This window comes from Puma concolor, chromosome B1, assembly GCF_028749965.1.
Source record: "Puma concolor isolate L17-30 chromosome B1, mPumCon1.1.hap2, whole genome shotgun sequence".
NCBI classification, from domain to species: Eukaryota; Metazoa; Chordata; class Mammalia; order Carnivora; family Felidae; genus Puma; species Puma concolor.
This window is the reverse complement of record NC_141670.1, coordinates 136,217,548-136,234,823: the sequence shown is the minus strand read 5'-3', so window position 1 is coordinate 136,234,823 and position 17,276 is coordinate 136,217,548. Positions and strand designations below refer to the sequence as shown.

The window sequence follows — 17,276 nt, the reverse complement described above, 5'->3', positions numbered from 1 at the left end:
TTTGGGAGAAGGTAGTATTTGATAAGACAACACTTTAGAATGGGCAGCATTCCAAAAGGCAAGGATCCAGTCAAGTAAAATAGTGAACATAGGAGTCTACAATAGGTATAGTGTGAAAGGTGGAAAAACCTGGTGTATATTATAGAGGGCCATCAATATCAGGAAAAGGCTACTAGACTCAAATTGTAGATGACGCAAAGCCATTGGAGAGCACTCATCCATGGAACCCCCAAACCTATAGTCTTGAAAGATCAATTTAGGTAGAGACTAAAGTCAGGAAGATTACTTCAGGACAACTTTAATCATCGTGGTATTAATGGAAAGGGTTGGTAGTAATTAGATGTAAGACATCCAGCAAGCAGAATTTTTAAGATGTAGAAAGTGACAGTCAGTGATAATGCAAGTGTGGAATAAAAGGTCAGGGATTTCAGAGTGGGAGGTTGAGAAAATAGATCTGCCATAATAGAAATGGGGAAATTCAGAGAAAAATTTACTACTGGAGTGGGTGAATCTAAATAGAGTGATGTGTTTGATTTGAAAACAAATTGAATCTAGGGGAGCCTGGGTGGCTCAATCTGTTAAGCATCTGACTTCAGCTCAGGTCATGATCTCAGGGTTCATGAGCTCAAGCCTTACACTAGGCTCTGTGCTGACAGCTTGGAGCCTGGAGCCTGCTTCAGATTCTGTGAATCCCTTTATCTCTGCCCCTCCCCCACTTGCACTCTGTCTCTCTCTCTCTCTCTGAAAAATAAACACACATTAAAAAAAATTAAACAAATCGAATCTGAATTGGCAGCAATTTCATACACCTTGGCCCTATATTCTAATTCTCTAAGACTAGGTTATATTTATCATTAAATAATTTTAGTGGAATGCATTTATTTTCCAGCCCCTCCAGAAATAACAAACTGCTGTATAAACTAGCCTTTGGTTTTATTCACCTTAAATGTATTTCTTTCGGGGCGCCTGGGTGGCGCAGTCGGTTAAGCATCCGACTTCAGCCAGGTCAGGATCTCGCGGTCCAGATCCGTGAGTTCAAGCCCCGCGTCAGGCTCTGGGCTGATGGCTTGGAGCCTGGAGCCTGTTTCCGATTCTGTGTCTCCCTCTCTCTGCCCCTCCCCCATTCATGCTCTGTCTCTCTCTGTCCCAAAAATAAATAAACGTTGAAATGTATTTCTTTCAAACTTAAGAGAGTTTACTTGATCAAGACTTTGGTCTGCCTATTCATAGCATGCAGTTATATATGTAACTTTAGGTACTATTCAGGAATATTATCCAACACTTGGGATTAGGGCAAAAAAAAATGACTATGCAACCTTTTAATATCACACTTGAGTATTTTCTGACAAGCCCACCTAAGGATAATCTGATTTTTTATGGAACATAACTTTATTTGACTTAATGTTCTCAATTGGTTGTGATCCTTTATACACTGTAAACTTGTATAAAACTAATCAAATAAAATTATCAGGGTTTTTTTTCTGCCTCGTAGAAAAGATAAGCACAAAGATAAGCTTGGTTGCCCTAGGACATTTATAAGTTTTGGGTTAATTTAGTGATCTTATTTCAATATTCTTTTTTTTTCCCACAGACTACATAAATCTTAATTTCTCATACTTTCATTGAACTATCTTTGCCATTCTGCCATTTCCCTCATTAATGAGTTAAAAGAATCTTCTACATGTACTCACTTTCTTTTTGCATATGAATGATGGTTTTAATGATTAAAGAATCATGCCTTGATTTTATGCAAACTCCATTTCTTTACCAAATGTTTAAACCCTTCTTCATATGGCAGACCATTCATCCCATCCCTTTAATGATTAATTAATCTCATATGTATCATCCTCAGTCCTTTTTTTGCCTTCCCTGAACTATACAGTTTGCATAACATGGGTCATGGGAATAAGATTTTTGTGGAAGTGTTGTGAAAGTATTGAAAAGAGAATTGTGGATTTTATGTCATCACAGATTAACTGTTGCAGAGATCTGGTTGGGGCTGAGGGGAATATAGAGCATGAAATAAGCTGAAGATGGGGTGCCCTGAAGTGGGTGGCATGACCCTAAGCTCTTTGAAAAGAGGAATGGAGATGAATAAATTGTAACTTGAATTAAAGATGAATAGAAGAGACCGTGCAAAAAATTTAGTCCAATCTGAGCCTGAGGTCCTAGGTCACCTTCACTGGATGCTGGTATTTTGACCTCTTAATGATTACAGAAAAACATGTTCTGACCATTGGGGGAATCCTTAAAACAAGGAGTCTTTCTGCCTTAGAAGGTAGCATCTTGAGGCTGTTGGATTCAGTGTTTGGGTTCCTTAATCAGAATCAGAATCAGAATCAGACAGAACATACAGGTAGGTTAGGCACCACTTCTGCAGACCTGCACCAGTCTAAATGCTAGGATGAATGAGCAGGGTGGACAGACAACCCAATGATTTTTTTCACCCTCTTTGAGGAAAGGAAAGACTTGGGGATAAAACTGGACATTACTCAAATGAGAAAACATGTTCTAACTAAATTGTATCTGTTTGGATATAATAGTGATTTGGGTGCAAACCAATTATTCAAAGATTAGTATGAGTATGAAGAATTTATTATTTATCCTACATCTTTTTTCCTGAAACAATTTAAGGTCGATAGGGGAAAAAATGTTTATCAAAGGTAGGGCATCAAATCCATTTTTCTCTAAACTAATCATTTGGAAACTACATTCTTGCCAGAATGAGTTGAGTTTAGTTTAAAGTTAGAGATAAGCCATCACATTTTCTAAAACTCCTTTTTTTTAGAGCAAGAGAGAGAAAGAGAAGGAGAGTGCACCAGTGTGCACGCGAGAGCAAGGGAGGGGTAGAGAAAATGGAAGACAGAGAATCCCAAGCAGGCTCCTCTCTGTCATGCAGAGCCCTACACAGGGCTCAATCTCACAAACCTGAGATCATGACCTGAGCCAAAATCAAGAGTCAGATGCTTAACGCACTGAGCCACCCAGACACCCCTCTAAAACTCTTTATACACACACACACACACACACACACACACACACACATACTTTCCTTATATTCAGAACATAGGTCTTAGGAAGAATATAGTAGCACTAAGTGTTAAGTAAATTATCGCAAGTAATCCTAAAGCACATTACTAGGATCAGCAAAATATGCACAGTATATGTACGAACGTGTATTTGTTTCTGTCGATGGCAAACTGAAAGATTTTCCATGCTGACTTTAATCAGAACGCATCTTGGCAGATGTTTCAACTACTGTCACGCCAAACTTGGGAAGAGTTCAAACACAAGTGACTGAGGAAAGAGGTTTTGACTGGAGGGATTCCTGACCTCTACATTGACATGGTGGTCAGGGGGCATGATGGCTCTGTGTTTTGATGAGAAGCAGTTACCCTTTAACCAGCCCTTGTCAACATTTCTTCAAGATTCACTATTATCTTTTGTCCTAGTCATAATCAATAATCATGATCAAAATGAATGCCACACTGAATATCAAAAAGAATAGAATGAAAATCACTGGAGAGAAATAATCATGTGATATTAGTGTATATGCTCTATTAGCAATGTTATTGGCTGCAATCCCTCTTCAAGGTCAAGAAAAATACACAAGTACTGGTTTATTAGTTATTCACTGAGAGTGAGTACCTGAAGGAGAAGGTTGTCCTTTTACAACACCATTTTTAGTCTTTTCTTCCGAATTCATTACCTCCTTGTAGATAAGTTCTGTAAGAAACAGTTGTCAGGATCATAAAAAAAAATGATCTTTAATATACAGAGAAAACTTATTAATGAAAAATAATAACATTCTGATGGGGTTGAGTAAATTAAAAATCAATCGGGATTCCTTTACTCCTCTATTTCTACTTTGTCTTGCAAAAAAGCACAAAGCCTGGAAAAAGTAAGTGCTCAGTAAAGTGACCAAATAAATGTATGAAGAATATACATTCTACTTGGTTCTGAATTTTTGGGGGGATTTCTGATGCCATCTAACTTTATCTCCTAAGAACTTTAATGGCCCAGTTTTGAGCATACAGTTTTCTTCTATACTCACTTCCTAAGAGATGCACATACTCTCCTGACTTTATTACTTTCCAACAATTTCCCAACTGCTTCTTCATTTTTTTTTTTCATACTGAAATCTTGGAGTTGTAAAATTAAACTTGCCTCAAACCCAACATGATAACAATTATTACATTTATTTCCAAACAGGCATCCATTCATGGCTCTTTCTTTGCTAGAGTTAAATTATGTACCTTCATTTCTTTTAATTTTCCCCTTTTTGCTAAAAATCATTCAGTGTTATTCATTCTTGCTGTGCAATGAGTTCCAATTTATATAATCATTATCCTTCACCATAATTTCTTTCTCTGGTTTCTAATTTAATCCATGTTCATTTTTAAGTGATATTTATCTCGTAATACTTACCTATTCACAAACCCCTAAGAGTACCTTCTTGTCCTTATTTAGAGCATATCAAGTCTTTTCTGTCCATCATTTAGTATCTTTGTTTACTTGGTCTACTGTTTGCACATGCTCGTTTTTCCATATTATCCAACAGGACCCCTTGGCCAGAGAAATCTCTTTGCTATCTTTATAACACTTTTTGCTCATCCCTATCCTTTGTTTTCTCCATGTGTCCCCATACTGGTATTTTCCTCTGTTTTATTCTTTTTTTCTCAATTTATAATGATTAATTCCTTCAAGTCAGCTCAAATATTTTTTCTATTCAGATCTTCCTTTTATGTTCCTCCCCATTTTGACTGAATGGTTTGTTATGATCTGTATTTGCTTATCTCTACTCTGTAGTTCTTTTATTCTACTGTGTAGTTATTTATATTAGTTTAATAATTATTCATAGTTTCTGCTTTGTTTCACCCTGAGTATAATCTTGACTATTCATTATGTGTTTGGAAGAGTTTTGGTGGAAAAAAGGTGAACTAATGTATTTATTCATTATTTTCTTACTTTGAAGGATAAATAAGCCATTCAGATACATAGATTTCCTAGATTTTCAAGTCCTAAAAATGAACCAAATGCATTCATACATTAAATATCTTTTATTTTCTAATGTCTAAAGTAATCTTAGGCTTAATTTAATCCATTTTATATGATAATTTTATACACAAACATGGGATGTATAATTCTGAAATTCTGAATTGAAGCATGCCCTCCACCATAACAAATACTTTGACAATCAGTACTCTTTTAAAAAGTATCAGTAATTAATTCCTTTCATTCTTGAGTAAATGCAATATTGTTATTAGTATGAAAAGACTGATGACGTTTCGAGAACTTTGAAAATTGTCTGAGGATAGCAATTATAAAATCATCTGTTACCAAATTGCTTTAAAGAGAGATGCCTTGAAGATATTTTCTGAGTTTCAATAAAGCAAAATGTATATTTAAGTGGTAGATTCACCTTTCCATTCTTCAATGGTGTGTTCTCTTTCGTCCAACTGTTTGTCATATATCTGAGGTGGAGGCTGCAGAATAAAAACAAACAATAAACTTTGTGTAATAACCCAAATATAACTAAATTTTACAGTGCATGGAGTAACTTGCTGTTCATTGATTTTGGTGGCGAGGAGACTCACATATTAATTTTGGGGTAATTGCAGTGGTGCAGAAGTTAAAATTTCTAGACTTATGAAGGTCTCATTTATATGCCAATAGTTGCTGCTGACCAAGTAAAGCAGCAGAATCCAAATCCTAAGAGCTCACTTCCCAAAACTTTCTGATTTAGAAACCAAATCTAAGAAACTAATAAAGCTAATCTTTAAAAAGAAAATAAGACATTAGATTATAAGGACCCAGAAGCTATTTCCTCCATTCACTTGCTTTATAACAGAACCCTACCCAAACTATCCCCCACTGATAAGATTTTGTTCCATTCTCAGACCCTCCTGAAGAAGTCTTTAATATCCCTCAATAGGCCATAGTAATAGTCCCTAGTATAAAGCCATATTTAGATCTAATCAAACTTTTAAATTTTTTGTGAAGCATCATAAAATACCTTTACATATAGCTATATTCCCAATATTTAAATGATATTTTCTCCCCGTAGGCAGAAGACTCTGCCAGTTTTTTACAGAGGTGGGCCACTGTAAACCTCTGAGAGGCCCTTTGGTTAGCCCTCTCTGGGGGATATCATATGAGAGGACCTTCAGTCTGACTTATGCCATCAGAATTTCTTTTGCCATGAAGAGTTCAGAGATTGAAAAGGAGAGATTTTCATAAATCTAGGTGCCTTCCAGGAAGGAGGGTCTCAGATTCCTTGATCTCTTCTTCCTGATGAAGAGGAATAAGATCTCCAGATAGGGGAGATATATCATGATGCCCTATGGGAGCTCTACCTTAGGCCAAGAGATGGAAAGAAAAAAAATATTTCTTGGAAAAAAATATCACCATGAGATACATGGAGAAGGGGCTAAGAAGTTCCATCGGCTGGCGATGGATTGAATGAAATAAGAACTACCAATTTCTGGTGCCATGAGACAGGGGACCCTAGAATTCATGTTGCCTAACACTCCAACAGCAATATTTATTGTAAGAAACTCAAAGAGTTACTCGATAAAGTGACTCAGGCCTATGGACATGCATCCCTCAAAAATGGCTGTCATACGAAGGCTTTGGACAAGACTTTCAAAGACAGCTCTTGGCTTCTGTTGGAGGTTGTTGGCCAGTGAGTAGCATCTTACTACTATAGTAGTCCTTCTTTACTGCATTCAGCCTGAATCATGACAGATATGAATTTTCATTCTAGTCCTGATATGCTGGGGTAGCCTCACATACTACAGAAGTAACTGTATATGAAAAGAAAAGAATTTGCCCCATTGTGGTCAGGCAACTTAACACAATACTGAATTATTGAGAAGTAACTACTGATGAGGCTAGACATTCCTTTAACTCCTATAATTGTTACTGGAGCAAAAAGCTTTAAACCAGCTACTGTGGTTCAAACATGGCTGGCTGAGTAGTCTTTATTGAAAGAATTAAGCAAAATGAGACCCCACTCTATCCCATGATGCTAAAGGGAACATAAAAATACAATTATATAAAGTTAAGGGGACAGGGTGATTAGGCACTGTCCTCAGGACTTGACTAAGGCATCATCTTCTACCCCAAATTACAAAGGATTCCCAAATTATAGGAATATTATGATGTAATGAGTAAACAGTTTTTTGTTTTGTTTTGTTTTTTTAATTTGTGAAACTGTCATCTAAGTACGCTAATGCAAAGCTAAATTCTGGTTATGTAAAGACATTTTTCCAAGTGGCAGGTTTCCTGCTTTGCCTCTTCCTATAATGCTGAGGGGACATCCTCTGCCAAACACAGCATCCACAAGCTCTCAGAGGTCCCCAGAGCTCTATGCCTTGTTGGCACCTCTTTCTTCTTCTAACAATAGACTCAGCTCAGGATCTTGTGTGGCTGGCTTCTCCATGAAGTGGATTTTTCCATTCAAATTTCGAAACTGAACATGGTTCAAGAGTACAGTTCCTGCCAAAGTGCATAAATGCCATTTTCTCTCTGCAACAAAACTATTTTGAGAGAGGCTTTCCTTGGAACTTCATCATACAGCTGTTGGTAGTGTATATAAAGCATGAAGTACGTAGACTCTAACCACAAGCAAACTACAAACAGAGAAAAAGTACTGAGTCCAAGGTTTTTCCTTTCAACAAACCAAAACGGCTGCAAAACATATTTGCATTATAGCTATGATTGAAACAGCTACATGTTCAGAGTTGTGGGGTTTTTTGTTTGTTTTAAGAGGAAATGTAATCACCTGCAATGGAAGGGTACATTCACATAAAGATGTCTTCTACATAAGAATATAAAAGAGGAATTGACCAATAGTCTACAGAGAGTAATGTCATATTCAAACATATATATATATACATATATATATATATATATACACACACACACACATATATGTGCTTGCACAGCAATCATTAGATGCAATTGTCCACAACACTCTCTGCCTCCACCCTCTAAAGAGAAGCTAGTGTTTTATTGCTCAGTTGTCTCCCACCCTTATTAAACAGAAAGGATTCTCTTTTTCCAGGTAGCAATCTAAATGAAAAAGAAATGAGGAGTGAGGATAAAGAGAAGGGCCCCAGAGAATATTTAAAAAAAAAAATTTACTAGATTGGAACAATTTGAGACGTGAGAAAATCAAGGATAAGATGAAATTAAGGATAATATATGGAAAGTTAGTAGGGCTTGTGACTTGCATGCTTTTGAATGTTCCTCAAGAGACTGAAATTCTCTTTCTGTTATTTTTGAAGATTTTGGACTCTACTTCCTTGCTTGAAATTCTTATAGATATCGAACCATGAATTCAAATGGATTACATAAAAAATAACAATATGGATTAGATGTTTCATATTAATGTTATTATATATACATGTACAAATTGTTTTAATTAAATGAGATAACACATAGACAAATACATAATCACTGCGTTAGTGAATATTAGAATCAATGTATTTGTTTATTAAACTCATTAATTCAGTAAAGGTCTTGGGCACGTAATATGCACCAGACTATATTAAAAATTGAAACTTCAAAACTAGATAATATGGCTTCTGACCTCAAGGAGCTCACAATTCAGTGGACTGATATAAACCAGAAAATTAATACACAACATGATAAAAAAAATATGTATGTGGTATAGGGGAATAGAGTGAAGAAATCTTAACAAACCCTAGGAAAACATTTTGCTTCTTGGAGTAGATGACATCTGTACTAGTTCCATGAAGAAAGGTGGTGGAGGATGCTGTCAAAAAAAAAGGAGAAGGACAAGATGACTCCAGGCACAGAACCTAGAAAACAGCATAGTCGTGTTGGTGGTGGATGCATGTTTGTTTGGGTGCACACACATGCAAAGAGAATTGGAAACAATTCTTTGAAAGTAACACATGACATACTTCAGAAGTGACAAGCAATAAGAGCTGTGCCTAGAGGAGATGGGTCAGGCAAAGGTTAGATCAAGGATGGTCCTGGGTACCATGATATGGAGCAAAGGCTTCTTGAATTTAAGAGAATGGCATGGACAAATCCATGGCTGGATTGAAGAAAGACACAACTGAAAGCAGAAAGATTTAGGGAGCTAATGCATGATCTAGAAAATAAATTAAAAAGGCCTGACTATAATATGGAAGGTCAAGATGGATAGAAAATATAGATTCAAGAATTAATAAATGTTAATTGGTAGATATTAATATTTATTTAATATTGATTAAGAAATTAAATTGGTAGAATTTTTTTGATTAAATGTGTATAATGAGAAAGAAGAATGATTCCCAGATTACTAAGCTAAATAGCTGGACAGTTATGGTATTTATGGGACTGTCTAAAAGGACAGAGAATGAAAAAAGGGAAATGAGATTGGTAGAGAGGTAAGCCAAGTGCTATGTGGATAGAGAGGTCTATTTGAGAATTAAATAGATGATCTGGTGATCATAGGACTGCTGTTGGCTAGAGATGTACAGATTCAAAACTATTAGCAACAGATGTTTGTTGAAATCATGACAGTGCATGAGGTCACCCATAGAGTGAATGCAGGTAGGAAGAGTAAAAGGCCAAAATGGACCCCTGCCAGACACCAAGGTTTAAAAGTTGACCCGTGGAAGAGAAGTGCACTAAGAAGGAGAAGGAGGAGGAAGAGAAGACGAGGGGAAAGAAGAGAAGAAGGAAAGAAGGAACACTTAAAGAAATACATGGATAATAAAAATATTGTAATGCTATAGAAGTCAAGTGTTCAGAGAGTTTCAAAAAGAGGTAGTAATTCTCTATTTCTTATAAATGAAACAAATGAAGAATTTAGCTTTCCAGGAATCAGAAGGGCATGATAAAAAGCATTAACTTTGAACCCCATAAAGGTTTCCAAACCTCAAAACTGTCGCCACACTCAGAAAGATTCAGATAGATTGTTGATGAAGTATTTTAATGCCAGACAGCACCTAAAGAAGTAGAAAGATATAGAAGAAATATCCTCAATACCAATATGGATATTGTAGACAAATAAAAAAAAAGAACTGCAGAACAGATTGTGACACTAAAAAAAGAAAAAAAAAAAAGAAAAGAAGAGTTCTAATGCTCTTTCCCAAATATCTTTAAGAGTTTGATAAGTGAAAAACACTGTTCTCTAATTAAGAGAAGTCATTTTTTTCTGAGAAGATACTATGTGCTAAGCTCTTTATATATGCACTTTTATTTTTTATTTATTTATTTTTTTTTAAATTTTTTTTTTCAACGTTTATTTTTATTTTTGGGACAGAGAGAGACAGAGCATGAACGGGGGAGGGGCAGAGAGAGAGGGAGACACAGAATCGGAAACAGGCTCCAGGCTCCGAGCCATCAGCCCAGAGCCTGACGCGGGGCTCGAACTCACGGACCGCGAGATCGTGACCTGGCTGAAGTCGGACGCCTAACCGACTGCGCCACCCAGGCGCCCCTATATATGCACTTTTAAACAATCTTTAGATAAAGAAACTAAGATTCAAAAAAATTCTTCTTAAGATATCTTAAGTCACATAACTAATTAATGGGAGATTTTTGATTGAAACCAAACTTAAAGAATAATTCAGAGCAAATGGTAATAGACATTAATCTAAAATAAGAGATAATGAAACAATATTTAAAGTAAACATCTTTATAAAATAAGAAATAGAAACACAAGCCAATGGGGAGATTGTATGTCTCAATTTGCTCAAAACCATCTCAGTTTTTGCTTGTTGTCCTTACAGCTACTAACAGTCCTCAGGCCCTTTGCTCTCACAAGCGTTTAGAGGATAATTATATGAGCACGCTGCATAGCAGTGTTATGACATGGCATATTGCAGATCGCAGGTATCCACTAATTACAGGATGAGAAAAAAACAACCGAACTGCAACTTTTTCTACTACTGGAGTCTCAACAATTGCAGATGTCTACTCTTTCCTGCTCTGAGACATCATGTCAGCATTTCCTTCCATTTTCTCCATTTTTAAAAATGTTAAACTTAACTATAAAGTATGGCTTTTACCAGAAAGCGCTAAAGGAATGCAATGCTACATAATAAAATTGGGATTGAGCAATATGGATTCTGTTGGCATTCTTTTGAGTTCTTGTTGCTGGAAATGATTTCTTGCTGAAGGGATCTCTTTAATCAGTATCTGTTCAAATCCCTAATTGATTCCCCCAAGGTACAACTTGCTCTTTTGTGACTTCATTTTATGCCACATATTTAAGTAATATTCCATTTATTAAAATGTATGAATTTATTCCTTCCTTAGTCTTCAAAATAACCCCATTTCAACAGCATCATAGAATGTTAGTGATGGAAGAGAGTTTAGAGGTTATCCAGTGCCACCCTTATGCAATTTGCAAATGAGAATATAAAAACTGCACAGGTGATTTGTCCATGGTCTTAGAGTTAATTAGTGGCAGAGTTAGGAAGAAAATGCAAGATCTCTTACAGGGAAAGATGGAATGGAGGAATTCTAATGGGTTGCAGAAATGTTAAGTTGAATAATTCAACACTTACAAAAGATTTTCATTAGTGACAAATTTGAGCCTGTCACTCTGATTTCTGTTCCAATTTTCTGTCAGCCTACACACATAGTGAGATCTGGCAAATATCACCCAAATGGTCAACACTTACATCCTGAATGCTTTTTGTCAAAATATCTTGGACAACATCAAGACCTCTATACATGTGAATCTCAAAAGAGATGAGAACCAGATTATGAGAAATCTAAGTCACGCAAAGTTGTTTTTCCTGTCCATTTTTGAGCCCTGATTTAACATTGTTTCTGTCTCCTTCATGTTCTGAGCCATACGACAATCATCAACTTGGTGTTTGTTTTCTGCTTCTTTTGTCCTAATTAAGCATGCTATACAGTTTTGTTCCACTTTTTCTCTATGTGTTCTGCCATCTTATTGAAAACGCTTCATTTGAAAGCTTTAAATAGCATTTTCTTTCAGTGTGTGCATTCTCTATTAATTTGGCAGCTGGATAAAAGAAAATGATATTATGTCCTATTGAAACGTGCTCTGTTTCTTCACATTGACTTTTGCAGCTTGAGGAATGTGAAAAGATGCATGATTCATTGTAAGGTTTCAACCAAGAAGGGTGAATTTTAGTACAACGTTAGAACAGAAAACCCATTTAAAGAAATGTGCAAATTTTGATTTTGTATTTCCATGAATCTATACATATAAAATAGCTTTTCCAAATGTATCTTTAATTTTTTGATGAATAGAATTTCCTAAAATTTTAACCTCCTCAGTGGAAAATAAATATTGAGATGGAATAATTTTTATTCCTATTGCATTAAATGATATGTACTATTTTACATTTATGTTTTGGCTAATGACACTTTTTAGGATGTTCAATTTTTTTCTCAAACTTTATATGCTGGTAGCATCAAGAACAGTTTATTATCCACAATGGAGTTCAATATTTGCTTAACAGTCTTACCAACTAGCTTCTAAACTAATAAAAGTATAATAGCAATGTATACAATTTATCAAAATAGCTGACTAAATTATAATTATTTTCCAGAGTTACATAGGTTGTAAACTTACATTGTAATCTTACTATGCAGTAACCAATGACTTGATTTCCAATTACCAAAAACTTCAGTGCCTTCTAAAAGTAGGCAAATGGCAACTTGTAATGTACTATCTGTTGATTTTTTTTTTAATTTCTCAAGCAAGTTTTAGTACAACCATGGTTGTACTCTTGTATAGAAGTTCAACAATCTAATACTACAAATGAAGTAAATGTCCTTTAAAAATCTGATGAGTTGAGAGTACTTCACAATGGGAGATAAAAGGTTATTAAAATCTGTCTCTGGAAACTAATATGATTAATTCTCCTTTCCTAAATTGTCTTACATTCAGATCCCAAGCAGAGCCCCAGAAGTGCTCTCAGGAGTACCCTGGAAGAGCAGAAAGGAAGACAAGCAAGCAGGCATGAATGGCACAATAGAATGACCTTAACAAGAACTGCTTTCCAGAAACCAGACCGTTCTGTGTCAAAGAGTAAGTGTGAGATAAGAAATGAAGACTTGTGAGATTGAATCACTCCTTTAAGAAGTATTTTGTGGGGGGTGGGAGAGGGTAAAGAACTGGTAAGCTTTGACAATTTGGATATAAGGGGGCTGAGGAAAGAGTATAGGATAACTCCCAAGGGTTTGGTTCAATCATCTGGGTGGAAAGTAGTGCGATGGATTGAAAGTAGTACCATGGGGGTGGGGGAGAGGGGCACCTGGGTGTCTCAGTTGGTTAAGCATCTGACTTCTGCTCAGTTCATGATCTCATGGTTTATGAGTTTGAGCCCTGCATCGGGCTCTGTGCTGACAGCTCAAAGCCTGGATCCTGCTTCAGATTCTGTGTGTGTGTGTCTCTCTCTCTCTCTCTCTTTCTCTCTCTGTCTCTCTCTCTGCCCCACCCCTGCTCGTGCTCTGTCTCTCAAAAATGAATAAAAATGTTAAAAATTTAAAAAAAATAGAAAAGGGGAGGAGGAGGTGGTGGTTTTGTGTGAATAGGGGATAAATCCATTTCAATATTTGACATGTTAATTTTGAGATGCCATTTTAAATGTCAGTGGTATTAGATTTGTAGATCTGGAATTCAGGACAACTTTATGGGACCATGCCTAGATTTGAGAGTCATTTGTGATAATTAAAATTAAAGCTGTAGTCAAAGATAAGATTCCCAGGGTAAAAAGAAATTGGGGCTATAGGAGAGAACTCCTGGGATTCACAATTCTAGGGGAAGAGAAAACAAACAACATTGGAGACTGGAAAACAGGAGTGGTGTCACCATAGCAGTCAAGGGGTAAATATTTAAAGAAGGAGAATGTTGTCAACCTATTGAAATAGCAAAGACACATGAGATGACAGTTTTTTTGGACTTGTCACCTAGGAGCTACTGGCGATCTTAGAGAAGGCAGTTGCAAGGTTTGAGAAGTGAACTACATTAATTGTGAGTAAACAAAGGCTAATTTTTTACAAAAAGTTTGGCAATATAGGTGGAAGCTACTTCCACTGCTAATGGCACGTTTCACTGATAAAGGTGTAGTAAAAAAAAAAAAAATACTGGCTTTTTTTGTTCTTTGAAATGAAGGGAGCTAGACAATGTTTATTGGTATAATCACCAGGGGAAACTGACAGGATGCATACAGAGAAAGAAAAGACCCACAGGCAGAAAAGAAAAACCACACACAAAAAGTACTGTATCCTGAGATTTTCTGGACTTTGTGTGAGTGATTCTATCACAGCATTGTCACTTTGGGCTCCCCAACATGATCATCATCTAGCACCAGTCATACAGAACTGATTTTCATATATGATCTCATTTAGTCCTAACAACTCTCCTCTTCTAGTTATACAGCTAAAGCACAAAGAGATTAATCTATAGGTAAGTGGTGGAGGTGGTGTTTAAACCCAAATCCACCTGAATATAAAATCCATGTTCTTTGCAACCAACTATGGCTTATAATACAGTTCCTGCTGTATCCACCCTTTGGAAATAAATATACTTAAAAGTTTCCTTAGTTAAAAAAGCAAAAGAGAACAAGGAAAAGGTCAATAATGCTTTCTATAGCTGGAGGCACCCTCAGAATGCTAGTAATTAATATTACAAGAGCCAAATTTCCAAATCCACTCAATCAAGGGGTTGGTATGTGCACTGTATTGTGATGCTGCCACCTTGTGGTCAGAAAAAAAAGCAAACATTAAGTAAGCGGTGCTTGAGCGGGAGTTCATCATTTTCATCAAATTGCTCATACCCATGAGTTCTCAACTATGGTTGCGCATTGAAGCCATCTGTGACCTTTAAAAATGCTGATGCCTGAATTGTGCCCCCGAAGATTTCAATTTAATTGTTCTAGAGATCTGGGCATCAGGATATTTCAAAGTTCCCCATGTAATTCTCATGTGCAGCCAAGATTAAGACCTCTGTTCTATTTATACAGTAATCAAAGCAAGTTTTGTCATTTGCTTAAGTATGCTTCAATTGTATACATGTAAGAGAAAATGCCACAGAGAAACTATATGATTTTCTCTCCGTCTTCAAAGATATCTATTTCTTGATAGAATAAAATGATTTGTGGACATAAATCATCATATGCTATGGTTTTAAAGAGGAATGGAGAGATTTGTGAATTGTAATTAAAGCAGATGTGAGATTTGTATCTCATAGTCAAATTCAGTCTTTAGCAAAAATGAGTGAGAAGAGTCTCTAAATCTCTTGAATCAGTTACAGATTTCCTGACAGGAACAATGGAAAGAGAACTGCTTTCAGAGCACCATTGACCCTGACACTAGTAAGATGCGTGACCTTGGGCAAGTCATTTTGTTTGCTGTGACTCTTAATTATCTGGAAAGAGTTTCATAAATTGCTTTGTTCAGGAAGAAACAAATTCCAAATATATAACAAATATCATTCCAGGTAATTTGGTAAATCTCTTTAGAGGACTTGTAATGTGCAGAGCATTGTATTATAATTTGTTATATATGAAAAGCACTAGAATTGTCTGGAGACCTCATATCACTAAGTGACCAAAGGAACCTTTGAAAGCTAGCAGTGCAAATTTTAATTATAATGTGAACTAAGAATAATTAGAAAGCTTAATTAAATAATGCTCTAGTGGCTTACAAGAAAGTTAAATTTAGATTTCTTTATTTTTCACACTGTTCTGTAGCTTTCTCAGTGGTTAGGCCACAAATTTATTAGCTTTATTCCATCAAAAAGTTTAATCATGTCTTGAAATGGAAATTCTCTTTACTGCTCCTTGGAAATTAAATTTTTCTGTGGTTCCTTAATCAAAAAGCCTGAGTGATTACATCACCAGTCATGCAGTGCCCAAGTTATAAATCCTTCTTTTTCATTCATTCAATATGTAGTCATTAACCAACTACAATTCATTCTTGAATTCCACCACCCTAAACCCAAAATCTAATCATTTACAATTCATGTTGGTTTTATCTTCTAAACATCTCTTTAATCTTTTGCCTATGTCTACCCTCAGACCACCATCAGTTCTAACCTATGTTATTACAGATTTGTCCCCCTGTCTTCCATCTTCCTTTTCTCTACTCCAGTATCATTTTGCAGACAGAGTGACCTTCTAAAAGTTCAAACCCCATAACGCTATTCCTCTGTTGGCTAGTTTTGAATGGCTTTCCTTCATGCTTAGAATAGAGTACATGCTCATAATGTTTAGTCACTCCTTCCTTACCTGGTTCCTGCCTACCAGCCCAAGTCATTTTTCACTTTTCTCCACTGTGTCACTCCCAACGATTTGTAGTTCTCCCAAACCTCTCCTAACCTTGGGATTTTGCATAACCCTTTCTTCTACCTGTATTTTTTCACTTGGATAATTCTCGCTTTACCCTTCATGTTTCTATTTAGGTATTAGTCCCTCCAAGGGGCCTTCTCTAACCCACATTACTAAGTTGAGTTTTTTCCTGTGTGCATCAATCAGCTTAAAATTTGGACTACTTATCACCCAACATCTACTGTTTCACTTCTCAATAAACTGGGGACAACATCTTGAGGACAAAGATTGTATCTTTGTTCACCAGAGTCTAACAGTGTACAAAGTACATAACAGACAATCAACAACACTTCTTTGAGAAGATAACGTTTGCGTAAAGAGTTGATTGAAGTAATGAAGGAAGCCATATAGATACCTGAGGAAAGAATGGTTAAGGCAGAAGAAATTGCAATGCAAAGGCCCTGATGGGGGAGCCTATTTGGAATGCTAAGTGAACAGCAAGGAGGCCAGTACACTGGAGCCGAGTGGAAAGGGAGGAGTACAGAAAGTGAAGTCAGAAAGTTATCAGGAGCCAGATCAAGTAGAGCAATGTTTTCTAAACTGCAGTCATGAAACAAATGTGTGGGTCATTACTAGCATCTTTTAATGTAACTAAGAATAATGGACTGAGATAGAAAATATCAGAGTATGAAGGTTTTCCGTGTGTGTGTGTGTGTGTGTGTGTGTGTGTGTGTATGCTGGCTCACAATATAAAACACCTTTCTTACTATGGGTTATGATAACAAAATTTGGAACGACAGGGAAGTACAGCCTTGTAAATCATTGCAAGTGCTTCGAATTTTATTATAAACAGAATGAGAAGCCAGTGGGGAATATTAATTGAGTAATTATGTCACCTGTTTCACATTTTAAGAGGAAAACTTAGGCACTCTGGAGGACAGACTACAGGGGACATGAGACGATGAGAAGACAAGTTAGAGACTAGGACGTGGTTGAGGG

The 17,276-nt window shown here is 36.3% G+C and overlaps 1 protein-coding gene across 7 annotated transcripts in view; it reads right to left on the bottom strand.

Moving 5' to 3' along the window:
• The window catches only part of MAPK10 (mitogen-activated protein kinase 10), a 316,114-nt gene that overhangs the window by 16,622 nt on the left and 282,216 nt on the right, over nt 1-17,276 (bottom strand). For all 7 annotated transcript variants that reach the window (XM_025922450.2, XM_025922449.2, XM_086704660.1 and 4 more), the window contains 2 exons: nt 5,423-5,486; nt 3,649-3,726 (listed from right to left, as the gene is read on the bottom strand). In XM_025922450.2, the coding sequence (XP_025778235.1) occupies nt 3,649-3,726; nt 5,423-5,486 (142 nt within the window). The remainder of the gene's footprint in view (nt 1-3,648; nt 3,727-5,422; nt 5,487-17,276) is intronic.